This window comes from Poecile atricapillus, chromosome 1, assembly GCF_030490865.1.
Source record: "Poecile atricapillus isolate bPoeAtr1 chromosome 1, bPoeAtr1.hap1, whole genome shotgun sequence".
Classification (NCBI taxonomy): domain Eukaryota; kingdom Metazoa; phylum Chordata; class Aves; order Passeriformes; family Paridae; genus Poecile; species Poecile atricapillus.
In genome coordinates, this window is record NC_081249.1 from 62,780,138 (window position 1) to 62,808,012 (window position 27,875).

The window sequence follows — 27,875 nt, forward strand, 5'->3', positions numbered from 1 at the left end:
GGGGTTGCGCCCCCTGGCGGTCGGCAACGCAGGTGCAGCGTTGGAGGAGGAGGAGGAGGGAGGGAGAAGCAAGAGAAGAAGAAGCCGGCAGGGGCCGGAGCGAGGCCCCGAGGGGTGCGGGAGTGACCTGGGGCCAGACCCCTGACCGCAGGCACCCCCCATGCCAGCCTCCCAGCTCGACAGGCACCCCGGCCCCTGCCCGCCGGCCCTCGGCGCGGGCCCTGCGGCCGTGCCGGAGCGCAGCGAGACCCCGACCTGAGCCGGGCTCGGCGCCACCCCAGCGCGGGTGACAGATCTCCGACATTCCCGGAGGATGGAAGAGAAAAGAAGTAAGCCTTAAAAAAATTATATATATTTATATCTAGATTTATATATATATATATATGCATGTTTTGGGCATCCATTAATCTTATCAGATTTTTAGGAGTCGACTGTCTTAACCTGTCTTCCCGTTCAGCTAGATGAAGTATCCAGACTGAATGGAAAGGTTTGGGGTTGATTTATTTTTTCAGTTACAGTGTAGAAAAGATGAAGTAGCTAACGTAAACAAGGCATGCGTTACATTGTCTGTGTCACTATGGGCTGCCCACGGAGGTGGTGGAGTCACCGTCCCTGCAGGTGTTTAAGGAAAGGCTGGATGTGGCACTCAGTGCCGTGCTCTAGTTGGCATCCTGGAGTTCGGTCATAGGTTGGACTGGATGGTCTCAGAGGTCTTTTGCAATCTATTTGATTCCGTGATTCATGGAGATAAAAATTTGGAATCTTCAATGTGGTTGAAAAGTGCTGTCTTACTTCTCCTTAGTATTCTTGCAGTGAAGGGTCTCTTGCATTTGGCAAGAAACAGATTCAGTAATTTATTTACCTAAAAAAAGCTTTCTTTTTTCCCCCCAAATAAATTAATTTAGTTAATTAATTTACAGTGTTAAATTGATGTTACAGTGAGCACATCAATTTAAGAAAAAAAAAAAAAGGAAAACAGTGAGTTAATGGGCAGGAGGGTTTGTGTAGACTCATCTGAATGTGCTGGAAAGTTTGGATCACCTTGTGACAGCTTCATGCTTGTAGGACAGTAAGAAATTACCTAAGTAAAAAAATTTCCTCACCTTGCTTGCTTGAGTGTTCCTCAGCCAGATCTTGAAAAGGCGTGGGATGACTGTTTGAAAGAGGAATGACTATTTCAACACAACATATTCTCACACAGTGCTCCTCCTGATACCTGCTGTAGTATTTACTTGTATAAATTTTGAAAAGCTGAGTAGCTACAGCTATTTTAAATTTCTCACCTGATCTCTTACTTGTCCATTCTGCACCTCTTGCAGTGCTGTGTGACTTCTTTGAAGAGGAGAACCTTACCAGTCCCAGGGAGGAAAGCACTGAAGGTAGTATAATTTGGATTTATGGAGGGAAAGAGGAAAAGAGTGTATATTTGGCACTGCTTTGGATATGAAAATTACAACTGGAAGACAACAGCTTTGCCTTTTGTGATGTGAGAGGTTTGTCAGCAGCACTACAGGGAACATGCACTCAGGTCGTTTGTCTGGTAGCTGGAGTAAGTAGCCCTGACCTTGGCTGGTTGTATCTTGCTCTAGCATCACTACCCTGCACAATGCTGGGAAAAAAGAGATATGTGATAACAAGGATTCTGTAAAGGAAAAAGAAAATCCCTCCAGCCAGATGCCAGTGCACACCCTGATCCGTCAGCTGGAGAGGTGGTTTTGAATGCTGACAAGGTAGAGGTAACCAGTGTCTCCTGATTCCCTGTCCTTCTGACTGTGGTTGGTGATAGCAGTGTTAGCACTGGAGAGATTAGTGGTGTGGACATCTATCTTTTTTGAAATTAATATTATACTATCAACTTCAAATGCAGTCTTTGCTTCTCCATGCAAAACAAAGCTTTTGCTGCTGGAATTTCTGGGGCACTCCAGCATGAGAATTGGGGAGGCATTTCCAATGTGTGTTTTATTTCCCTATGGCCTATGCATTATTATAGCTGAGGACCCAGAAACAAGAAACTGTTCTGTCACCTGTCCTCTGAAGTAATTCATCCACCAGTACTATCCAGATTTTATTTATTTATCCAGATTTAGTAAATGGGAAATGTGTTCTGGGAACACATCATGAAGAAGGACAGCAGTCTTAATCTGCAGTGGAGAAACTTATTACTAGAATATCTAAATGCATATTTTAAATTCAATGTATTTTTTAAATTTTATTTTAAACACAAATATTAAATATACTTTTTGTTATTCTAAATTTGTGATGCTGTCATGAACAGCAAAAGGGTGGGAATGGCTCAGGGCAGGTGGTGTCCCTTGGACCAGAAGTGTAGTTTTCCAAAAATTGTGACTTTTTCTGTAACTGGACTTTACCCTTTCCACATGTTTAAAAAAAATTCTGTGGATATAAGAGATCATTACATTTTGATGAGAGTTAGTGCCAAATCAAACTATTTCGCAACACAAAGTACTTTCATCATTGCTTGTTGATATTAAGTATTATGCCTTTAGCTGCTGGTGACATGAACAGCAGGGGTTGTGGTGACAAAAGATTGGTACCTCTTTCACTGCTGTCATGGTGCTTTTGAGAGTAACCACACTGCCATAGCATCATTGGGCTTCTGATACCGTGGGCAACAGAACTCATTCTCTACTAAGTCAAAAAATGAAGGAATATTTTTTTATGAGCCTTACAAGAATGCAGTATTTCTTGACTGCTGGGAAGGTGTCACCCCAGCACTTTTGCCAACAGAGATTTGCTGTCTGAAAGTGGAATGTAAACCTAGTGTGGTGACAGTGGACTCCACCTCTAGAAATGGAGTAGCAAAACAGATTTGCTTATGTTTTTGTGTTTGGTCATTGAAGAAGAGCAACATTAACTGAGAAAGAGCTGGTTCTTTGTTCTGCCATCATTTTTTGACATGCTGAAACATATTTCCTTTTCACAGTCCTTGACAAAGATGCACAGCTAAAGTTTTAACAAGAGCCTTCATGAATGGGCTTAGTACCTTAAAGGTACATACCTTTGGAAGAGGAGAAGTTCTAAACCAGTAGCTTAAAAAACATTTATTTAAACAAAATGTCCTTTATAAATATTTCTACTGGAGGAAGGAGGCATGATATATGGGGTGTGTTAATTATTTCAAGGGATACCCCTTGTTGAACAAAATTCATCAAACTGCTTTTATCTGAAAATATTTTGAATGTTTTTTCCCCTACTAAACATACCAAAACTAATGATGGGAAAGGATAGACAAGCTGTGCAGCTAAGAGAGGTTACAGCTATAAAAAAAAATCCCAGTATCTTTTATCAAGTAAAATATGCAGTTCATTCAGTTGAAAGTATTCGCCCGTTTCACTTTTGTGAGTTTCAATGATTAATTTTTAGTGGGATTCATTTGCTGTTATTTGAAGAAAGACTTCCACAGCTCCCTTTGTGACTTGTTTAAAATGAAGGAGCATTGTGCACAATTGGAAGCCACTCCAGTTCATCACTTGACTTCTGTTTCACTTTTTTGATTAAATTTAGGAATAGACTTCTGGAGGTATAATGCATCCTGCTGTACTGATTGTTTTTCAGAAGTGCCTCCGAGTTAAATGAGTGGGAGCCTTTGAATAGTCCACTAGGAGTTAGGCATGTTTTTTAGACTTCTCAGGAGCTGTAAATGGTAATTTGCATTTCAGGTGATGTGAAGACATTTTGGACACAACTGGGAGGTAGAAAAGTGGATGTCATATTTGAGCAAGTGCAAAATGTGCTGTCGGTGCTGAAGGAAAAGATCAAGAATGGAACTGCAACAAACCAAGGTTTGAAATCCTTGTAGTGGTTAAACTGGACTGCAGAGTAGCTGTGGCCTGCATTGTGTAGGTCTGTGATATCTGCCATAATCCAGATATCTGTGAATTTTAATAACTTAGCTGTTGGTGGTTTTAAGCACTTAAAAAAATCTTTACTCTTTTAAAAAAGAAAAGTAATTTCAGGTACAAGTGGCTATTTTCTTGTTTTGCCTGTATACTTTTTCAAACAATGCATGGCTCTTAAGTACGCGGAACTGAAATATTCATTTTTGAGAAGTAAAGAAATATCTGCAGTGCCTTGTGTTTAATTTATCATCAGAATTTTTAGCCTTTCAAGCTGATCTCAGTAAATTGAGTGGTTTTGGGGTGGGATAAGAATAATCTCACTATTATTTTTTGTCAGAGACACCATTATAACTTGAAAAAATAGTAGAAAAATGTGACACTGATGCAATTTCAGATTGTTCCTGATTTTCAAGGAAATAAGCTTCCTGTGTCTACATCAAAATACATTAAAATTGTCATTCTGATAACCTTGGAGCAGTATACAGATTTCCTTTTACTGGTTTATTTAATTGAGTAAAATTGTTCTTTTTGTTAAGTCACCCATATAAATGTAATCTATGGATCTTATTGGGGTTTTTTCTGCAAGAAAATGTACAGTGGTGTAAGATGCTTTTAACCTAATCTGTAGCCACACACTGCATTATATATATACAACACTTCCTCTAAACTGGAAGTGCAATTTTTTGTGTTCTTGAGCTCCCACATCTTGACTGTTATGAAAAAATGTCAAAGCAGTGCAGAGATAAAAGGTGAACTTGAATCCCCAGATGATGCAGTGAATCTGTGATAAAGTTCAATTTGAATTTTTCTATGCTTTGTTCTGTAAAGGTTTCAAGCTAAAATATTAACATGGATTTTGCTGAGAGTTGTCTGCCAGCTTGTAATATTTATTGCATGGGGTAAGAGGTTGAGACAGAACAGGTCTCTTGCATTCTTCTATCTGAAGGCCATTTCCACCAGTTTAGAAGTAGCCTTAATTTAGTCTGCCAAGTTCCAGCCCTTCCTAGCCTGAAGATGATCAGGCTGATGACCAAGGTAGAAATTATCTTTATATATATTACTGCAACTGTAGGCCACCAGTTTGTGTCCAAAAGCTGATGGATATTCACTGCCAGCTCACAACTACTACGAGCTGTAACAATTTTGTAATTCCTAGATGTGTCTGCTAAAGTCTGTGTGTGTTGTTTCTAGCAATATCAGTCTTTCAATGTTCTAGATGAGCACAGTGAGAAGAAGCAAGTGTATGTGGAGGACTTAACACTTTGTTTTACCTATGTCATTACTTAAATTAAACTTAGTATCTGTTTTGGTTTGGTTTTTTTTGCCTAGAATGCTGGCAGGCTTGGGCACTGGTGAATGAAGCCAATCTAGGTGATCTCTTAACCTTGGCAAATGGTATGTGCATTTCCATTGTGTTTGTTTGGTATGTGGGTGTAATTTGTCTTGTTTTACTCACCGGAAGCTCAATTCCCTTCTTTGAAATCAATAAAATAGTTCTGAGAAGGTCATTAGCATTACACTGAGGAAAACCTAATTATTAATTTCTTCAAGTACTGTGAACTCTCACCTGGGTTTGTATTTTTGTGGTTTGTGTGTATAGTACTCGTACCACAGGAAGAGAGTTTGAACTAGTAAGCGCTTATGAACCCAAGCTGTCTGTGAGCAGTTATTCTGTGCATGGCTCCACTAGCTGTAATAGCTTGGCATCCTTTTACCTCTAAGAATGAAGGGAAATCTGTAAATGTGTTTAATGAGCATGTTCTTTGTGGTCACTTTGAAAACCACATGGAAGGTTTTTCAGTAGGGCACTTGCTAACAAGCTTTTGTTAGCTGTAGTTCATAGCAATGCCTTGTTTGTAATGTGTCTTGTTAATTATCTCTTTAGTAACTAAAGTAAATTCAATCATAAGTTGAAATCTGGATTGATGAAGTTTTTGCTCACATTCAATTTTTTTCAGTAAGTGATGAGTTGAATGGAGATGGTACACAGGAAACCAAACCCAACCTGCAGCCTCTTCTTCCAGATGTCAATGCTGCAGACACTGTAGAAGCTTCGGAGAGGTCAGTGCCTTCATTTCAGTTCCTTATTTGACATATTCTTTACTGCAGTTAAGAGAGTTCTCAAATTTGTATTTCTAAAGTCAGTGTTTTAAACACTGTTTGAATCCTGCGAGTTTTCAAAGTGAAAAATCTTTTTAACTTAATCTATGTGGAAAACCTGAGGTTTTGGATAGACTTGTCTAATTTCTCACGTGAGAACGTTGCAGAATAGGGCATTAGGTTGTGAATAAAGGTTTATGAGTGTTATCGGGGTTAGGACTTAAGCATCAGTTCTCAGGCTTTCCTTACTGTGCAGATAGTCAGGTGTGTAACTTGGTCTCTCTGTGTTTAGTATTTAGCCTCAGGTACTTTTTTGAAAGATGGGATAAATACATCATTCCTTTTTTTTAAATGTCCTTTCTGTGTTTTAGCATGTAAGTTCTGGGCAGAACTTTTTCTTTTATACAACTGAATATGTCTTTATATATTAGGACGATTACACCATGTGAAACCTTGGGCCTTCTAGCAATGGGGCTAAAAATACTGAACTGCTAAAAAACTGAACACCACACTGGTTGTCTAAGATGCTGCTCTTCTTTCTTTCTTTTTCCTCCTTTGGTTCAAATAGTGAAAAAGAAGACATGGAAAGAACCTGCTCAGAGAGTAAAGAAGCATCTAGCAAAATTCAAGGTTTATCTTTAAATGTGCAATATCAGAACCACAAGTGCTCTAGTGCGTGTCTTGCCAACAGAGCAGCGGGCTCCTACAAGGGGGAAAATCCTCTGAAGATCCCAATCCTGTTTGACTTTCAAAGACGCCATGCAAAAGCAGACTGCCTTTCAAAGCCACTGGATGTGAATTACAAAGCTCCTTGCGGTCGGAGTCTGAGAAGCTTTCGAGATGTACGAAATTACTTGTTTGAAACAGAGTGCAATTTCTTATTTGTTGATCACTTCTCCTTCAACACATATGTGCTGTTGGGCAGGAACACCATGAATCCCGAGCCCCTCGTGTTTGAGTTCGATATTAGCAACGGAGCAGAGTCTGTGCCTGTCTCCTTCTATAACAGTCTCGACCATGCGAGATTGCCTTATTTCAAGTATCGGAAGTCATCATGGCCACGTGGATATTATCTCAACAATTTCTCCAGCCTCTTTGTTGATTCCTGTGACTGCACAGATGGCTGCATTGATAGGTAGGTAGAAAGATCTCATCTCAGGCCAGTGACACAGGATGCCTCAACAGCAGGGTGGTGGGGTGTGAAGGCACCCAAGTACCAAAGTACCAAACAGGACCAGCACTATCTTGTGCCATGCTTTGTGTTGACTGACACCATTGTGTCTTTCTTTTCTCCAGAACTTGGGTGCTTCTATTGGCCCACCCTCTGTTGTAGGGAAAGAAGCGATCAACAGGAGGATTATTGTGCTCCTTTTTCTTGCTTCCCAAACTGGCAGTGCTTCTTCTCCTGGAGCTCCTGGTGGAGCTGACAAGCAGATATCTTGGCTTTGGAAAAAGAGTAGGGAAGGGAGTCTTGTGCCAGCAGAGGCAGGCTTGTTTTCATGGCAGGCGAGGAGGGATCCTGCATGACAATTTCTGCTGCAGTTCCTACTGTAAAATGGCATCCTAAAGATTGGGTGGGACAGCCTTGAGGGATCAGATAATTTGGAACTTCGAGGGTTACTGAGGGCAGATGAAGAAACATCCCAACCTCTACATGTCATCCTTCCCCTTGTCTAAACAGAAACTACAAAACTCAGTGGTTACAGAATACCTTTGTGGTCTGAGCAGTTCCAATACTCTTGCTCATTGTCATCTTTTCTAAATCCCAATAACTCTGAACTGTAGACACTGTGGAAACCTGCCACAATTACCATATGCAAGTTTGGTGGTATTTTTGTCTACGTCTACTTCCTTGAAGGGTGTTTGTCTAATCTCTATCTGTAGGCATTATTTGTTGTTCCATCCATCTTGTATTATTGACAGCAAGGGCCGTTGCATATGCTGCTATGCAACATAGTTGCTCATGACCCAGAAAAAGCTTGAAATGACAACCTGGTGTAATGAAGCTTAATGTTAGTAATTTAGTTTCAACTGAGTGGTGGGAAAGAGCAAGCACACAGCATGCCACTTCTATGCACTGAAGTCACACAAGAAGTGAGATGCTTTTGCTGTGCAATTTTGGGGTTTAGGATTTGCACAATTGCTGTGACTCTTTGCAGTTTTTGTGACATACAATGGTGAAGACAAGCACTGTTGCTTGAATTTTCTACAGTGTAAAATTCTTCACTTCATGGTGGCTAAGGAGGGAGGGAGATAACCGAATAGTGGCAAACAAGCTGGGATGCTGTGCCAGAAAGGTGATTTTTATTCATTTGATCCATGTGACAGTGCCCTGCTTGTAATAAGTTTCTGTTGTACTTCAGCTGTTTGCATGTGCCATTTAAGGGGCTTGGCAGAAGAATGCAGTTGGGGTGGAGAGAACATGGTTATTGCAAAGCATATGTAACCAGACAAGAGACTAAGGAAAAAGGTACCTGAAACAGCCTCATGGAGTAAAAGGAGCAGGGAGGGGGAATACAGGTGTATACATGGAAGTGTGTGTGTGTGTGTATAGACAAGTGCATTTCAAATTACCTAGATTTATGATTGATTTATGCTGCTTCAAATCCATTCTGAGATGTTTTACTCTTATTTTTAGGTCAAAATGTGCATGCCTACAGCTAACAGCAAGAGGCTGTAGTAAAATTCCTCTGTCACCAAGTAGTAAAAGATCCCATGGATACCGTTACAAAAGACTGGAGGGACCTGTTCCTAGTGGGTAAGAAAGACTGCAGGAGTAAAATAACAGCATACAAATAAAACAGCAGTAAACAGTTCAGTCTAAGTGGCACAGGATTAAAATAACTGGAGTTTTTGTACTACCGAAACCTTCCATTTTTGTCATAATTTCAGTGATAGATCAGGGTGATAAATAATTACTATGACTTGAGTAATAGGACAAAAAAAACCCTTCTGTATTGCAGATCCTACAGTTTTCACAGCTTAGGCCAAAGTCCAAGAGAAGTGTGAAGAGTTACCAGAGTCTTAAAGACACATCAGCCAGCTGCTTTTGCCAGGCTTAGTTATGGGTGACTCTTCCAAGAATCTCCAAAGCCATTCAATGCTTCCTTTTCTTTCATTTTCCCCTTTCTCTTATTCAGCTCCTGTGGATTAATAGGTGGCCTGGAGAAGATGCCAGTTACTCCAGGTGTCTAGGAGAAGAATTATGCAAGGTAGCTTTCTGCAACAACCAAGGGCTTGAACTGCAGGCTTGAGGAGCCCCTTCTAGTCCTCTGTATGATGCTAGTTTTTGGTTGACATTGATGCCAAATTTTGCCCCAAAAGGCAATAAATAACTGTCTAAGAGACGCAGTTTAAGTCAGATAGACAGGAGGTATTTTATTAGCAACGTGCACGTTGGGGAAATCTCTAAAGGGAGTTTTCCAAAGTCTTACAGCAAAAGCGTGCCTTTTATACAGTTTTAGGTTTGGAATTACATCATATCCATGCATATTCATATGGGGCGTGCCGTAGGTGGGGCGTGGGTGGAAACTTCTATTTTGAGGATCTTTTCGGGGGTCGTTCCGGTCGGCCTTCATCGTGGGCGAGGGTCTCCGAGGAGTCTTCCTCCTTAAACTTTTGAACTTCTTTCCAAATTTGGTCCTTTCCCGGTGTAGTTGGCCGAGTTCCTAAGCTCCTAGGGCCAACTTGTCATATTGACATTAGGCATGCTTTAGCTTCGGCTTGAATTACGCTTTGTCCGGTGATTTTTCATCCTTATCTTCCCCTCCTGTCGTTGTGTTTATTGCTTCCAGGTGTTCCCTTCATATTCTATGTTTTAACCCATTATTTCTCGAAGGCTATCTATTTTATGGCTTCATTCCCCCCTTTTCTTATGACTTACGAATTCTTTCGTCAAGGTCTGATCCTAAGAGTGCTGATGTCTGATCCTAAGAGCGCTGATGTGCTCGTACCATAGCCCAAACCATTTGGGTCCTTTTCATTATGATCCTTAGCTTCCACCACATAAAAATATTTGTAAAAGTTAAAACCAACAGGGCTCCAACTACCAATATCATTGGGTGCACCAGGTAATTGAAAACCTGTGTAGCTGTTGGGGAAAATCCTGTGAAGATATCCCACCAATGATGCTGGCCTACTTGTTCTACTTCGGTGAGGACATTCTTTATTCTTTCTGAATCATGTTCTACCTGCCATACCATCCGTTTAGTCGTTTGATTCACTCTTTGCACCAATTTCTTTACTTTAGGGTGTGTGAGCATTGCTTTAAGAATTTTGACATCCATCCCTATTTGCAACTCTGGTATTTCTCGATACAGGTTAAAATCTGTGTTAAGTAGCTGTTGAGTAGTTATTGGGACAGTATAATGAAAATCGCAACCCACTATTTTGGTGAAGTTGCACACACAAAAGTTAGTATTGTTAGTTTCCTCTTGGCAATTATCTATAGTGACATTGTCACAGGCTGTCCGTACGCAAGCACACCCATTCCCTATATAGTAAACTTGTGACTGTGTTCTATTATGCAAAAGCACTTCAAAGGTGCACACTCTATTTTCAGCATCTAAGCATAAATCTTCTGCTTCTACTACAGCGTTTTCGCAAACATAACCTAGCTGTCCTCTAGGAATACATGCTTCTGTGCTAACCGATTGCCACTTACTTTTGATATAATCATAACTGGCCCAAACATTGTGATCTATTGGCTTGACAATGACATCTTGTTGTATTGTCCCTAGGGTGAGGATAGGAAAAATAGCTCTTTCCTCTGCCGCACTGATGGTGAGGACATAAGCTTCGATATGTTCCTGTTGAGGTTCATAAGTGAAGTTTACTAACTGCCACCAGGCTTGGTGGTCCTTCTCGAATTGTGTAGTATGATTGTCCTTTAATATTGTTTCCCTTAGTTCTTGAGGTAATATACCTGACGTTCCTTCTCTCATTATTCCTGCCGCTACCGATTGTACCCACTGTTGTGTCTGAGAGCATTGGATAGCGAGTGCAATGTCTTTACTAAGTTCTCCTGTGTAATTAGCGAGCTTTACAAAATCTTCTGCAGTATGGTTTGCTACCATGGTTAGTAATTTTACTACTAGCGATTGTGTCTCTGCCAATGTAAGCATAGATGAACTCAGCGGCACTTTGAGTTTTCCTAAGTTGGTGGTGACAGTGCTCAATTTGTTCACCAATACCTCTTGATCTACTGCATTCAGTATTCCAAATCCAGTACCAACCCATCCACTTATATCCCTTTGCGCCCGCCTGTGATAGGACCTAGTTGCTAGCCATGCATTCCATCCCTTAAGGCTTTGCTGTACAAATGGTCGGCAGTCCTTCTGCAGATGCGTAACATCGGCATGTATATTCATCTGCACCTTTTTCAGGGAATAAGTGGGGTCCAATAATAATTTTAGTTCATTAGATTTCCTTATCACTTGAGGCCCTACAAAAGTTCAGTTGTGCACTACTTTGCATTCCGCTGGTGGAGTGGTTTCTTGGGGCAAGTCTAGATTTGGATATAAGGAGATCACGTCTTCCGATAGTGCCACCTTATGTTCAACAGCATGCCCACCAGGGACCCCCTCTAGGCTAAGACCTTGTTCCGGTATCTTCAACTGTCTTTCGCATATGAACGACATCGATTGATCCAATCTAAATGCTATCTCACACCGTGCCTTCCCTTCCTCGGGACCACCAGATGCCACGATCTTTCCCGCAGGAAAAAGAAGAGGGTGAGGGTCAAGGGTTATGTTTTGAGGACGCAGCTCCCCAAGCGAATCTTTTCTATAAATTACTGTGTTTTGGGGCTGTGATCCGGTTGGATCTTCCCGGAAATCACTCCACCGACATGAAATTGGGCCTTTTTGCTGCCTCCAAATAGTGGGCTTGCCCATTTTCACCGGACTAAAGGTAATTAGGTTATGTTCGGATGCTGATTTCCTCAAGGATCGAATTGTTAATACTAGCTGCCTTGTTTTTCCTTCCACTGAGTCAAGCTCTCGACACCCAATTTGGATTTGGTCTCCCTTGTATGCTACCATGGAAGGTTGATGCCATAATTTACTTGCGTATGGCTGATTGTTACATAGGGCATATACCTCGAAATAGGGTCCCTTCGCTCCCCATTCCGGGTGGATACACTGGTGTGCGTGAGACCATGGGTCTATTGGGGCAGAGTCTTGGGGAAGAACTATACTTATCGAGAGTCCAATGATCAGGGTTGAAAGGGCCTGAGGTGAAGTCAAGATCATGATGTCCGTTCCTCTTGTTTACTCTCTGGAGCTTTCTTGACCCGCGAGTAATGAATCCACGTAGGTCGCTCCTTGATCCGGACCGCGGTGAAGGTAGTCAGCAGCACTTGGAAAGGTCCCTCCCACTTCTCTTGTAGGGGTTTTCCTAAAAGATTCTTAACATACACCCAATCACCGGGATTAAACGGATGCAATTTACAATCAGGTTGTTTAGGTTGGTGCTCTATCACCACGGTAGCATTCTTATCTAATTGTTTCCCCACTGTAATTACATAATCATAAATGTACTGGTTACCGATTTGGTCTATGGCATCCCCGTTTACAACTTGCATAGCATAAGGTCTACCATACAGGATTTCGAATGGGCTTAGCTTCTCTTTTGACCTTGGTTTGACTCTCAGCCTCAGCAGAGCAATAGGCAAGGCTTGATACCATTGCAAATTAGTCTCTTGGCATATTTTGGCAATTTGCTGCTTAATAAGATGATTCATTTTTTCTACTTGTCCACTGGCCTGTGGATGATAAGGCGTATGTAATTGCCATTTGATTTGTAATGCTTTGCTTATTGCTCTCACCACTTTCGCACAGAAGTGTGTACCCCTATCCGAGGAAATACTCTTCGGTACCCCAAACCGCAGAATGATTTCACTCAACAGTATTTTGGTCACTTCTCTTTCCTTGTTTGTCCTGCAAGGGAATGCTTCAGGCCACCCAGAAAATGTATCAGTTAATACCAACAAATATCGAAACCCCCCTTTTCTTGGGAGCTCAGAAAAATCAATTTGCCATACTTCACCTGGGAATTTACCTCGACTTATGGCTCCTTGGTGTATCTTGGTTCCCGTATTCGGGTTATTTCTCAGGCACCGTTCGCACTGGGATGTTACGTGCTTTATAGTAGTAAATAATTTCGGTCCTGCTATCCTGGTTTGCAAATATTGGTAAAGCGGATCCAAACCCCAATGGGCCTTCTCATGTTCTGCTTTTACAAACTGCCACATCACATTTCCTGGTACTACTAACTGTCCTGTTTCCAATTGACCCCAACCATTTTCTAATATTTTGCCCTTATTTCTTTGAATCCATCTATGGTCTGATTCCTGGTAATCTGGCTTGATACTGATATCCAGGTCTCCTGGTATTAGGGCCGTTATTCCCACTTCCCTAGACCTTGTGGCAGCTAATTTGGCCTCTGTATCTGCCTTTCTATTTCCTATTTCTGGAATAGTATTGCCTTTCAGATGTCCCTTACAATGCATTATGGCCACTTGAGCTGGGAGTTGGACCGCCTCTAGCAATCGCAGAACCTCCTCTGCATGTTTAACTGTTTTTCCTTGTGTAGTCAACAGTCCTCTTTCTTTCCAGATGGCCCCATGAGCATGTACAACAGAAAAGGCATATTTAGAGTCTGTCCATATATTGATTTGCATGTTCTCTGCCAATTCCAGAGCTCGAGTCAGAGCTATCAGTTCTGCCTTCTGGGCTGAAGTTCCTGTGGGCAAGGGGTTCGACTCAATTACCCTTTCTGTAGTAGTGACTGCATAACCAGCCATTCTTACTCCTTGCTTCACGAAGCTGCTGCCATCCGAGAACCAGTTGTCCGCATCTTCGAACGGCTCTTCTTTGAGGTCCGGGCGACTGGAATAGACAGCTTCAATTGTTTCCAGGCAGTTGTGTTCGATGGGTTCTGCCGGGGCTCTTCCTTCTAGAAATGAAGCTGGGTTCACAATGTTAGTTACCTGAATGGTTACGTCATCTGATTCAGCCAGAACGGCCTGGTATTTTAGGAATCTGGAAGGCGACAACCAATGGTTGCCTTTCTGTTCCAGCACAGCCGACACGGTGTGGGATACTAGTACAGTCACCTTTTGGCCCAGCGTGAGCTTCCTAGCCTCTTCTATGTTAATTATCACTGCGGCCACTGCCCTCAGACAGCCTGGCCATCCTTTGCTTACTTCATCCAATCGCTTAGAGAAGTAGGCCACAGCTCTCTTGTGTGGTCCCAGCTGCTGTGCTAGGACTCCTAAGGCCATCCCTTGTCGTTCGTGGGAGAACAGCCAGAATGGTTTTGATACATCTGGGAGACCTAAGGCTGGTGCTCTCATTAGTTCCATCTTCAGCTTCTTGAAGGCTTCTTCTGCCTCGGGAGTCCAAACTAGGATGTTCTTAGCCTCCTTCAACAAATCATACAGTGGTTTAGCGAGTATCCCGTACGGGTAGATCCATAGCCGACACCAACCTGTCATCCCCAAAAAGGCGCGCAGATCTCTCACCGTCTCTGGTTTGGGCATCTGGCAGATGGCCTCTTTCCTAGCTGCTCCCAGGGATCGCTGTCCTTTGGAGACTTCGTATCCCAGGTACACCACTTGTTTCTGTACCAGCTGTGCTTTCTGTTGAGAGACTCGATATCCACTTAAACCCAGGAAATTCAGCAAGGAAATAGTCCATTCAATGCATTCTTCCTCTGTCGCTGTTGCTATTAGGAGGTCGTCTACGTACTGCAGAAGGGTGCCATCTCCCAGCGGCCTTTCCCACTGTTCTAGTTCCTTGGCTAACTGATTCCCAAAAACCGTAGGGGAATTGCACCACCCTTGGGGCAACACTGTCCAGGTGAGTTGGGTCTTTCTTCCACTATCTACAGATTCCCACTCAAAGGCAAAAATCTTTTGACTCTCGAGAGCTAAGGGGAGGCAAAAGAACGCGTCTTTTAAATCTAATACGGTGAACCAGGCCAAATTCTCCTTCAGTCTGGTCAAAAGCGTGTATGGGTTAGCAACTACCGGATGCAATGCCTTAGTTATTTCATTTACTGCTCTCAAATCCTGGACTAACCTATAGGTTCCATTAGGTTTCTTGACTGGCAGGATTGGTGTATTAAAATCTGATTCGCATTCTACCAATAACCCCAGTTCCATAAACCTTCTGATTGTGGGCTCAATCCCTTTCCTATCTTCTATCCTCAAAGGGTATTGTTTCTTTCTCACCGGTTTTGTCCCAGCTTTAAGTTCAACGACAATCGGTGCTGCTTGTTTTGATTTTCCAGGTATATCAGTAGCCCACACCAATGGGTACGTCTTGCTCAGGATTTGCTCGAAATTGTGGCTTTCAGGTTTAGGCTCTACACAACTGATCGTTAGGCTTAAAGCTGTAATCAGTTGTTCTTCATTTACTTGAAACTCCAATTGATCTTTGTTAAACTTTATTACAGCCTCAAGTTCTCCAATAAGTCTCTCCCTAGTAGGGGTTTTGGTGAATTTGGTAAATACAGGAACTGATGAATTCCCATTTGCTTCCCAATTTTGTATTTAATGGGTTTCAAAAAGTAAGCCTTTTCTGGTTGGCCTGTTGCTCCCACAACTTGTACAAATTCATCACTTTTAGGTACAAATTCTTGATTTAAAACCGAAAAGGTTGCTCCCGTATCAATCAAAAAGTCTAATTCCTTTTTACCCTCCCCTAGCTCTATCTTAACCAGTGGGTCTGCTAGGGTACGGCCCACCGGTCCCCTTCATTCACTATCCTGAGGCGTGGTAGTAGTGGTGGCCATTAGCCTTTCCCTTAGCTGGGGGCATTCTCGCTTCCAGTGTCCCGTCTGCAGGCAGTACGCACATTGATTCGGCCCTACCCCGTTTGAATGGGGCTGGAGCCTCCTTCCCCTTCCTGCTGGGTTGTCTCTACCTCTTCCCCTGGTTCCAGGTTCCGAGTAGCCTGTCTTCTGAGCTGCCACTGCTACAGCCACTACTCAAGCTATCCTCCTGTCCTCCTTTTTCTTCTCCTCAACTTCTCTATTATTGTATACTTTCCACGCCTCATTCAGCAGTGTCTCTAGGTTTTTATTTGCCGGGTGCTCGAGCTTTTGTAATTTCTTCCTGATGTCTGGGTTACTCTGTCCCATCATTAACCCTAACAAATGCTGTTTCCCTTCCTCTGTTGCTGGGTCCAGGGGTGTGTATTGTCTCATTGCTGCCCTAAGCCTATCCAGAAATTCTGACGGGGTCTCATCCTTTCCCTGCCTGACATCATACAGCATCGACCAATTGACAGCCTTAGGGATCGCATTACGCAAGCCCATCGCTATCAATTTTCTATACTGCACTAGCCGTTGATAGTGTTCCGCGTTGCCCGGGTCCCACTCTGGTTTACTGCTGGGAAAATTATCTTCTAGTCTCCCCGATAATAGTTGGGCATGTCGCCTCCCCGTTTCCAATACGAGTTCCCTTTCCGTATCTGTCAACTCTGACAACATCACTTCTATATCCTCCCAATCAATATCTAAGTTCTTTGCCATTAGTTCAAACCTCTTTGCTACTCCCTCTGGATTCCTCCTGAAGTTCCTTGCCTCATCCCTCCAATTGTTCAAATCACTCGTCGAGAATGGCACCTTTACTCTAGTCTTTTCCCCTACCATTGGCATAACTTGTCGGAGAGGAGCTATCGTGCGATTCCCTTTCTCCCCTTGCTTTGCTTCCCCCCGTGCCACAGATCTGGTGTAATACGAGTGACTGGTCCCCTCCCCGGGATCTTCTTCCTGTGCCTCAATGCCTTCCCTATTCTTTCTCTTCTCTTTCTTCTTTCCCCCTTCCTGCTCTTCATTTTCCTCTCCTATCTCTATCACACAATCCATCCGATTCTCATCCTGCGTCTGTCGCCTCTTTTGTATCTGCCAGCTCTTATCCTGTCCCGGGCTGCGGTTCCTCTCATCCTCTGCTCCCCCTCCACTTCTCTTATCCTCTATCTGAATTACTATGTTCAGTTTCTGTGAGTTACTCTCTGCCTCCCTTTCGCATGTCTCATTATCATTCTTCTCGCTGTATCTCAATTTAGGGATGTCGCCTCCCGGTGAATTGCTTTTATCCCCAGTCCTTGGTGTACTGGTTTCCATTCTACAGACGCCTCCTTTTCTGGAGGTGTTGCTATCTCCATATGGACTGAGCTCGGGTATGCTACGTGTCTCCCTTCAGCTCTCTGCTTCTGACCCACTGCCTTCCTCCCCCTCAACTTCCAGTCTGGGTGGGCTGTCAGCATCCATGTAGCTCCCTGACCCCTGTGGACTATCTAGTCCCTGAGGGCTGTTTTTCCTCTCGTCAATCCCTGATTTTAATGGGCTGCCCTCCTTCCAACTGTTGTCTAGCCTCTGGGGGCTGTGCCCAAACTTAGATTTCCACCATCGTTCTAGTTCCTTTAATGGGGTAGGATCCCCTTGTTCCTCTTTTGGCCTGGGGAGGGGCCCTTCTCGTCCTGGGGCAAATGGATGGTATTCCCACAGGCTTATTTCGCTCTCCTTTCCACTGTCCCTTCTTGTTAACTTAAGACATTGTTGCCCAATGCTACATGCATCGCAGCAACGTTCTTTGGGCTTTGAACCTTTCTTATCTTTTTCCAGGGCTAGTACTAGAGGATCCTGAGGGGCTACATTAATTCCGCACTCTTTTTGCCACTCAGGTTTATTCCTCAAGGTGAAAAACATGTCTGCGTACATCACCTCATCCCACTTATTGAGCCGGCGGAGGAAGAGCATTAGTTGTAAAATGGTATTATAATTAATTGTTCCCTCGGGCGGCCATTTCTCATTATCATCTAACTTATACAATGGCCACCACTGCGTACAATATTTGAGAAGTGTCTTTTTACTTATGTTTCCCCCCGGAATCCCTCCCAGGTCCTTCCAATGCTTTAGGATGCACCCTAAGGGGGTTTTCATATTTACGTCCTTACTCTGTTGACCTCCCATGACTATCCCCTGTATCTGCGTTTTCTGTTAACCGAAACAGTCCCTCTCTCGCAACCACGATATGCTGATATATTTTAACACTTCATGCACACAATCTCAATCGCTTCGTCCGTTTCCGACCTGGCTTCTCGCGAAGAACAGGAAATGCGGAGCAGGACTCCCTCTCGCTTTGCAGCTACGCTGCGTCTCACTCACCCTCACATACAACACACACTTATAAAATAAAATTGTTTTACCAGGTTTGGTCACAAAAAAAGTCGCCCACAAACTGTGAGGTACCGGCTTCCCAAATTCAAGGCACGTAGACAGCACAATGCGCGTTTCAATCTATTACATAAAGAGTAACAAGATGTCTCCTATAAAACTTTGCAACAAACACATAAAACGAACACACAAAACACATACAAACACCAATGGTACCAAAACCTATGATGTCCGAGATATCGAACACAAATGGTACCAATTAGGGACAAACACCAATGGTACCAAAACCTATGATGTCCGAGATATCGAACACAAATGGTACCAATTAGGGACAAACACCAATGGTACCAAAACCTATGATGTCCGAGATATCGAACACAAATGGTACCAATTAGGGATTTTTACCAGGGCGTCCCCTGGTTTACCCTTCGGTGGTCACGTCTGACCCCCGTGTCCCAATAAAGCGCTTTAAACCAAAACCAATAAACAATTAAAAATACCTCTTAATTGGAGCAGGAGATGCAGGGAATCCTTCCTCTGCCGAAGAGCGCTGGTCCGGGAGGGGAGTCTCTTCTGACAAAAATCCGTCAGGGGCCCCAGAGGGTCCCGGCCCCGGACCGGCTCTTCGGAGGGAACCCCTCAAAGTCTGAGTCTCCTGTTTGGTCCCACCTGGGTCGCCAGAACTGATGCCGAATTTTGCCCCAAAAGGCGATAAATAACTGTCTAAGAGACGCAGTTTAAGTCAGATAGACAGGAGGTATTTTATTAGCAACGTGCACGTTGGGGAAATCTCTAAAGGGAGTTTTCCAAAGTCTTACAGCAAAAGCGTGCCTTTTATACAGTTTTAGGTTTGGAATTACATCATATCCATGCATATTCATATGGGGCGTGCCGTAGGTGGGGCGTGGGTGGAAACTTCTATTTTGAGGATCTTTTCGGGGGTCGTTCCGGTCGGCCTTCATCGTGGGCGAGGGTCTCCGAGGAGTCTTCCTCCTTAAACTTTTGAACTTCTTTCCAAATTTGGTCCTTTCCCGGTGTAGTTGGCCGAGTTCCTAAGCTCCTAGGGCCAACTTGTCATATTGACATTAGGCATGCTTTAGCTTCGGCTTGAATTACGCTTTGTCCGGTGATTTTTCATCCTTATCTTCCCCTCCTGTCGTTGTGTTTATTGCTTCCAGGTGTTCCCTTCATATTCTATGTTTTAACCCATTATTTCTCGAAGGCTATCTATTTTATGGCTTCAACATGCAGAATTAAAGTTGTCAGAGAACCCAGAAACAGATGCAAAATAAAGCACAATTATGAGTCCTTTTGGAAATGCTTCAGTAAATCCTGGAATTCATGACAGCTACAGTGAAGTCCAGGCATAGGTTGTCTTGGAAAATCTGTTCCAGTATAGAATTAGGTGCTTCATAGGGATTTCTGTTTCTGTGTGATTTAGTCCTATTAAACAAAAATACGGCATTTGATTTTCTTGTATACTTATGCCAAAATCTGGCAGACAGACTCTTAAAGTTGACGAATCAGCAGTCAAGAAAGTCACAAGCTTCAGAGCATTGCTGCACAACCAGTTTGAGCCACAGTCTTTATATTTCAGTGTACTGCCTTGTTGATGCTTGGAAGGGGAACTAATAATAGGAACTTGGTTATGGTAATGCATCCATTTATGTTGTGCTTTGTTTTTCTTCCTCTTGACAGGATTTATGAGTGTAGCGTATTGTGCAGGTGTGACAAGCTGATGTGTCAGAACAGAGTTGTACAGCACGGCATTCAAGTCAGGCTGCAAGTGTTCAACACAGAGAAGAAGGGCTGGGGTGTCCGCTGCCTGGATGACATCGACAAGGGGACATTTGTTTGTACTTACTCAGGTAGCAGGAGGGGACCTGTGAAGACATGTAACATAATTCTCCCTCTCCTATGGTTCATGCCCTGGATATTTTTGAGAACGGGGAAATGCAGGGTTGGAAGAGAAGTGTATCAATGGAATCTTAACCTGCAATATGATCAAATGGAAAGAAGAACTTTGAAGAGCTCTGCTATGAGATGGTGACAGACAAACAAAACAATATGCAGCAAAACCTGTCTCAGACTGCTGTTTTTTTTGCCTCACAAGTCTGTGCATCCTATGCCAGGGCTAATTTTCCTTCAGTAAAAATCATTAAATCGTAGAATGGTTTGGGTTGGACCTTAAAAAACATCTAGTTGCATCCTCATCATGGGCAGGGACACTATTCACTAGACCAGGTGGCTCAGGACCCCACCCAACGTGACCTTGAGCACTTCCAGAGATGGTGCTTTCACAGCTTCTCTGGGCAACTTGTGCCAGTGCCTCCCACCTTCACAGTGAAGGAGTTCTTGCTAGTACCTAATCTAGATGTGCTTTCTTTCAGTTTAAAGCCATTGTCCTTTGTCTTATCGCTACATGCCCTTGTCTAATTCAGTTTGTACTTCAGCCTATATTGACATTGTAGAATTATAGACAACATTCATATTTTGCTTTCCCAAGTAATGCTCTTATATTTGTTAATGTAAGTTTGACCTGTGATAGTGACTCAGCAAACAGGCATTTAAAAAAAAAACAACAAAAAAACTTTACTTTTTCTTTCAGGCAGATTAATGAGCAGAGCTGAAGTATTGGGAGATGCTGAGCAAGAGCTGAAGGAGAAAAGTGCAGTGAATGACAGAGGCCATGACTTTTCTTCCAGAAAAAGAAAACTTGACATTGATCGTTCAGACTCAGTGGTTGAACTAGTGCAGACTGACAAAAATGACAATCTTGAGAATCAGGAATCTTTGTCTCAGACTGTGGATAATGAAAATAAATCAAGCCTGTAAGTTTAGCAAAGTAAGCTTAAGCATAACAAAACTAACATTCTGCTAATCTAGAAATTTTGTTGTATAAGTTAATGTATGTCCTCATATGGGGGTGGTGGTTTTTTTCTGTCTGAACTTCTTATTAAATTCCTAATTATTTCTTCTAGTGAGATAGAGTTTTCCCTCTATATTAATTTTTCTTATGTGTACCACTTGTCATTTTCTAGAAATTCAGTTCATCTCTTAGGTGTACTTGATCTGTTCAGGGCATTAATGGTAATGCTAATTTGAAAGAAATAATAAAATACTCTTGAGATAGATTGTTTAAAGATACACGATGACACTGAAGGGTTTGATAATACCACAGCCACCAGCTGTTCTGCCCTTTGCTCCCAGTCTCTAAACCTTGTTATTTATAACATAACCTTTCTTGCCAGGAACCTTAACCTCTCCTGTTAATAGTCTGGCAACACCTCACTTTTGCAGTGAATATGTTTTCCTAGTTGAAAGCTGTACTGTCAAAACTGTTGGAAGTAGTAGCAGGAAAAGGCAAAACTCTGTAGGTGCTCTCTTTTGAGATAATCTGATATAATAGTAAAGCAACAGACAGTTTGATTCTCAGAACGAAAACTAGAAAAGGAGTAATTAAAATAAAAGCAGCTGCTGATCTCTCAAAAAAGTTTGAGCAACTGCCTTCTTACAAATACTATAGAGAACCTAGCCTATGTTCTCAATTAAAAACAAAATACCCACAGAGCATGGAGTGAGGGCAGACTGCAGGCTCTGCTGTTGTTCCTGCTAGAGAAGAGACTAGAGACTGTTAGAAAAATGTGTGTTGTGAGAGTTACTTATGGGTCTGTTGTCTTCTATTATTTCCTTTCGACCTTTCTGTATAGGGTTCATCTAAAGAACTCAAGTAATGCAACTGTAGGAGGTCCTGGAACAAGAACGCTTGTTTTTCACAATCACCAGCTAAAAATGGTAATTAGTGGCTTCAACATATTCATATTTCACTGTGCTGAATATGTATGTTAATTTTGACATTTTCATCTTGTATGTTTAGATAGTGTTAATGACCTTTCTTCATGAGATTGTGTCACATTGTGAGCTAGGCTGTCATGCTGGAAGGTGCAACCCATCCCCTTTCCATTATCAGTCCTTCAGTATGTTCCCCCAGACCAGCACTATCTACTCTCATTGCCTCTCCTTCTCTACCCTTCACTTACACTCCTCAAGAGCCTGAAGTAATTATTCTTCCCCTACACCCCCTGTGTACAGGGTTAGGGGGTCAGAGTGATAAAATTTTTGTGATGTCTCCCCAAAGAATGGTGTAGTGGGGAGAAAAAGGCATCTCAGGATGTCTATGCAGTTTTCTCATACAGTGGCAGAGCTGGGAGAACTGACCTGAATGTGACTCCTGACCTTTCATGAGTGTGCCTGCAAACATGTGCAGAGGAAAACTGGTGTAAACTTATGCTGTAGGTTTTACTGGATTCATTACCCTTAAGAAATGCACATGGAATTTTCATGCGAACATTTTGCTGTGCTGTCCATTCCAGAGGCCCCGTAACTAATTGCCTTTTTGTGATGGGAGAGGAAAATTCTGCCACATCTGGTCATTTCATTGAAACTGTGTAAAAAGCATCTCTGGGATTTGGCTCAGCAACTTACAATTCTGTGAAATTGTTGAGACTTAAGCACTTTTTTGCATGTCTTATTGACTCGGGGACTCTTTCCTGGTTATTATGAAGGATAATTTGAAATTAAGATAAATGTACTGATACATTTCAGTAAATGTATTAACTTTTTCAAATTCAGCCACAACTATGCATGACAGTAGCTTTGAAACTTCAGCCTTGGAGTTCTTGCCGTGCCCTCTTTGGCCCAGAGTTGCGTGCAGCAACACATCACAGCCTTTTCATTTGATACACAGGTGCACAGTGTCAGCTCAGATGAAGATGATTGTTCTCAGAATCATCAGTCAAGCAAAACAAAACTAACGAGTGGAACCAAGAAAGGAAAAGAAAGTAGGTTTTCAGAGCGCTACATACTGCATGCTTTGTACAGTTGTATCCCATCAGGTGATACACTTTAATGTAGACAGTGTGGGCAGGCCAGTTCTTAGAGTAGAATTGTGTTGTCCGTAGATGTTGAGACATGTTGAACTGTCCAGACAGCAGCTTCTCAAATACTGTGCAGTTGTGGAAAGTCAGTCTTGCAGATCTTGCTGTGTCACACCCAGTACCTGTTCCAGACAACAAAAGTTGAACAGGATGTAATACTGGAGTGGGGGGACCTCAAGTTGGAGAGGCAGTGTGAAACTGGTGCTGTTTGCGCACACATCTTGTTTCTGTCTTAATTACAGTTTGTGATTCTCTTGGGAATTAAGGTGGAGAATGATCAAAAATGCTGTGTGGGAGAAATCAGTCTGGAATGGGATTTGAGAAGAGTGAGGAGACACTAGGTGGTTCAGAGGCACCTTGGGCTAATGCTTTAGGCATCACAGTCGGAAACAGTAATTTGTGGGAGGCTTGATAAGAGACATGGAAAAGTTGTGTTACAGACTTGTAGCTAGCAAGGAAGACATGGGAAAAGTGGGTGGCTAAGAGTTCAGGGCCAATCAAGGGAAAGGCTTTTGCCTTAAACTGGTGTTGAGAAATAACATACATGTCCATTGGCAGAATCCAACCAGAAGCAGAAGGAGGAACATCTGATGGAAGTTGGACAGACTGACTCTGCTGGTGTACGGAGTGCAGGATGCAAAAGAAAGAGTCTGTCACTGCAGAGTGTTCATTGTCACAAGTCCAGTGTGCTGGATGACACATGTATTGTGAGACCATCCAATAATGCACCCCTAAAAGCTTACTGCAAAGGAAGTAGCAGGCAGCCAAAACAAGATGCACTTTGTGAGGAGTCTGATGGTGATGGGATGCTTCCCAAGAATGATAATGAAGGAAATATTTATGTACTGGATGCCACAAGAGAAGGAAATGTGGGTCGTTTTCTAAATGTAAGTACTAAGTTGCATGGGTTCTCTTTGCTATCTCTGCAAATACATTATTTACTTATTTAAGCTTAAACTAGAAAGTTTTTGCACACAAACAGTATGGGTGGTAGGCACATGACAAGAGAGGCACATGTGGTGCTCCCTGCCACCACAGGTGGCAGGACAGTAGGCAGAGTTACAGGTTGGCTGTTCATGCCTCCATAAGCTGATAATGCTAGGTACCAGCTGTAGCTTTTGGCACCACTGGGTTCCTGAGAGAAATATTCCCAGTAATGAATGATACATTTTTTGTGATGGCTTTTTTTAGAGGTTCAGAGACTAAATAGCACATTTTATTGAACCATATGCCTTCTCCCAGCTTTGTTTGCTTTGTTCCCCAGCCATTGTAAATTCTAGTTTGTGTTGGTTTAGGACATGTGTTGTGTTGTTGTATAAAACTTCCCTACTGTTCAGTCATAGTTTCAGAAAGTGGTGTGTCATAGTGTACATGTTTGCTAACTAAGTCTCTCAATTTTGACTTGCCAAGAAATAAATAGCAATTAATTACCAAGTACCTCCAGCTAAAACAAATGGTTCATAGACACATCTGCAGATACTCTGCAAATAGTTTATTTCTCTTCATTGGCATGAATATGTCTTACAGCAAAGCCCTTGCATATGTTGAAGCTGTTCTTCCTTGCAGAAGTAATATGGTGTTAATATTAGTAGTGCATCTTGCAGAAACCTTCCTTCTGCTCCTGTGAGCATACACATGGTCCTACATGTACCTGAGTGACCTTTCACATCCTGTACTTGGCCAGCACACAGTCATGTTATCCATTGCTTGCTCCCTCGCACTGCTGCCCTGGCAATGGCATTGGATGATAAACTTTCCATGTGGACTGGAGAAAGGAAGAAAGAAACTACCTTTACTGGTGACAGATATCTGGCACAAAATATTTTTTCAGGCAATGATGTGGTGTTGGACTGTTTCTAATTCAGATTTTCTGTTTTACAGCACAGCTGCTGCCCAAATCTCTTTGCACAAAGTGTGTTTGTAGAAACTCACAACAGAAGTTTTCCATGGGTGGCATTCTTCACAAACAGGTGAATTTCTGGAAGCTTAATATTGTTCATTCAAGGCACTAGGAGGAAAGAAACGGTGCTTAGTTATTAGGAAATAATTACACTGAGGGGTGAGGCAGATGCTTAGATCATAAAAGCACAAAACTACCTTCTTATAGGTGACTTCTTATTGTGCACTAAAGACAGAAGAAATACAATTCATTGGTTATCACTAATGAGTTTTGCTTCAGTTTTGCACTGGAATGTAAAGTAGGGAAGGTTAATTTTGATGTGTCCACTTCAGTGATAACCTTCTTCAGTGGAGGAATAAGTTTCACTCAGCACAATGATTTGGAAAGCCAAGATTCACTCATCCCCACTGTTGTGTCTCAATGAATGGCCACCAGATCTCTGTCCTATAGAGCAGGACTGAACCCCACAGGATATAAAGGCTGAGACACTGTGGGCCAAACAAGCTGGCTTCGGTCCTTTTTCCTCACAGCTATCAAGACAAGCAGGACTTTGTGTAGCCCAGCATGTCTTGAGGATGTGACAATGGGATATTCAGAGGGGAAAATTTGTTCTGAAAGTAAAAGATGCAGATATTTCCCTAGTGTCTAACAGAAAGAGAGGTAGACAGCTGGTGCCAGCAAGACACAATATGGCAGCAACTCAACCCAGGAGAGGAAAGATGAATTGCATGAGTGAAGTTAGCTGACATGCATGCCAGCAGTAGTACTAGGTGAGAACAGAACAGAGAGGTGAGACTTTGCGCTGATAGATCAGTTCCAGGGAACTGATCTTCTGTGGAGCCTTGCAGCTCTGCTCCATGCTGACACAGATACTGTGGATTGCACTGGGAGGTCTCCAAGAACTGCAAAGACAATGTTTTGAAATATGTCCAAAAAAAGATTTTATTTTAGGTAGAGTCTGCCTTGCTTAGTTACTCAGTAAAGAAGTGTAGTGGACTGTAGGGGACTGAGGCCACTGGAGAGAGATAATAAGTGACCAGCAAAAACATTTAGGGAAGAAGATGATTGAAGGAGAGTTCTCCTCACTGGCTCTTCCATTGTTTGGGCAACACCCTTTTACAACTTTTCAAAATTAAGGACTTCATCTGGATAATTGAGCTTGATTGTGTGCTTTCCATGAACTTGCCCAATCACCTTTTTATTTGTTTTACATGTCTGGTCTCTAGAACATCTCAAGTCAGCAAGTCCAGGCTGCAGTTATGTACTGTATGAAAAGTCCTCATTTTTTGTTGTCAGTTAGCTGCCTGGGAATTCACTGGCTGTCCTCTATACCATATCCAGTGAGAAACATCAGAGAATTACTCTCTTCATCACAATATTCATATTTTATTACATTTTCCATCAGTTGTCCCTCAGCATCATAGTCTCGGGTATTTAGTTTGGCATTCATTTTGGACAATGAATTTCCTACTTTGGACATTTCTTCTATTGTACTACCAGAGCAGCCGGTTCATAAGGAGCATGTGTTTAATTCTGAGTTTTGGGCTTTGTTCACATAGTGCAATTGCATTAAAAGGTAGCCAGTCAGACCAAAGATTAGTCTTCAACAGCATATCTAAAAATCTGTTCAAACTTCAGTAATGCTCTGTACATAGTAAAAACAACAAAACTGTGTTATTCATTTAGATGTATCACTTATGTGGTTTTCCTTTTCTTCTTTTTTGTTGTTTTGGGGTTCTGTTTTGGTGGGTTTTTTTGAGTTCTTGTTTTGGCAATTTTTGTTTGTTTGTTGTTTTGTTTTTGGTTTTTTGTTTGGTTGGCTTTGGTTTTGATGGGGTTTCTTTGTTTGATTTTTGTTTCCTAGAATTTCCTACTTAAGTTAGAGCACATTGTTTAGATTCCAGCCCTATTTGCAATCTCCATAGCAATTTCCATAGGCAAAGCAGCACAAGTGTGCCAGTGACTCTTTGCATCCCTTGTTTCTCTCCCAACAAGCTGCCTGTGTAATGCTCCCTGCCCTGTGCAGTTTTTGGGTTTGCATGTGTGTTGTTGGTGACAAATTATTAGCACAGTACTGTTTCACTTAGTTCAAGCAAATTGACTGAGTGTTTTATTTCTTAGACATGTGAAAGCTGGAACTGAACTCACATGGGATTATGGTTATGAAGCTGGAAGCATGCCAGAGACAGAGATTTCCTGTCACTGTGGAGTTCAGAAGTGCAGGAAAAAAACCTTATAGGCAAAGCTTTCCTACTGTCAACACGTCTTGTACCTGGGGATTTATGTGCTGGAAGGGATGACTACTCAGCGAACAGCCCTCAACTCCATGGTGCTAATTGCATTCAACTAAAATGCCTTTCACCCGATGATTTTTTAAATTTACATTTAAATGTCACTATTGTAGTTTACAAAATTAGAACTGTTTGTCCTAAGAAGAGACTTCAAGCCTTTCCTAGGTAATTTCTGTTCTCCTGGTCTTCCTCCTCCGTGCTTCTAATCCACAAGCAAAGTTCATAGTGTACTGGAAGAATTCCTGCTCCATGCCATCTGCAGCAGAGGCACGATGAGAGCAACAGTTCCTCAGTGCTTTCTGTGTCCCTCCACAGTGCTGAGTTAGCAAAACTCAGATTTCTGAAACTCATTATGAATGCAAGACTGCCTGTCTGGACTCTAGGAGTTGTTAAAATACACCTAAGATGTCAGGTCACGACATTGGTGGCTGGGTTCTTTTTCCCCAGGACTGAGATTAACAAGAGAGAGACTGTTTTCTCATGTTTGGGCTTAGTTGTTTATTCTTTCCTTATCTATATTACATATATGCAGTGTACAAGAAGCTACATACATTAAGATAGAGGGGTGCAAAATGGAGAGCAAAGAATCTTTACAAGGTAT

General features: G+C 42.4%; 1 protein-coding gene across 3 annotated transcripts; it reads left to right on the top strand.

The window, feature by feature from the left end:
- Window positions 1-22: 22 nt before the first annotated feature.
- Window positions 23-27,757, top strand: SETDB2 (SET domain bifurcated histone lysine methyltransferase 2). Of its 3 annotated transcripts, XM_058829910.1 has the most exons (14): window positions 23-329; window positions 1,320-1,379; window positions 3,681-3,803; window positions 5,190-5,255; window positions 5,819-5,921; window positions 6,529-7,095; window positions 8,599-8,718; window positions 19,845-20,014; window positions 20,755-20,977; window positions 21,857-21,941; window positions 22,894-22,987; window positions 23,642-23,970; window positions 24,965-25,053; window positions 27,105-27,757. In XM_058829910.1, exons 1-14 carry the CDS (start codon window positions 314-316, stop codon window positions 27,220-27,222), a joined length of 2,163 nt encoding a protein of 720 aa, XP_058685893.1. In that variant the 5' UTR covers window positions 23-313; the 3' UTR covers window positions 27,223-27,757. The 3 variants fall into 3 exon arrangements, with proteins under 3 accessions (XP_058685893.1, XP_058685896.1, XP_058685895.1); XM_058829913.1 differs by lacking the exon at window positions 5,190-5,255; XM_058829912.1 differs by lacking the exon at window positions 1,320-1,379.
- The last annotated feature ends 118 nt before the right edge of the window (window positions 27,758-27,875 follow it).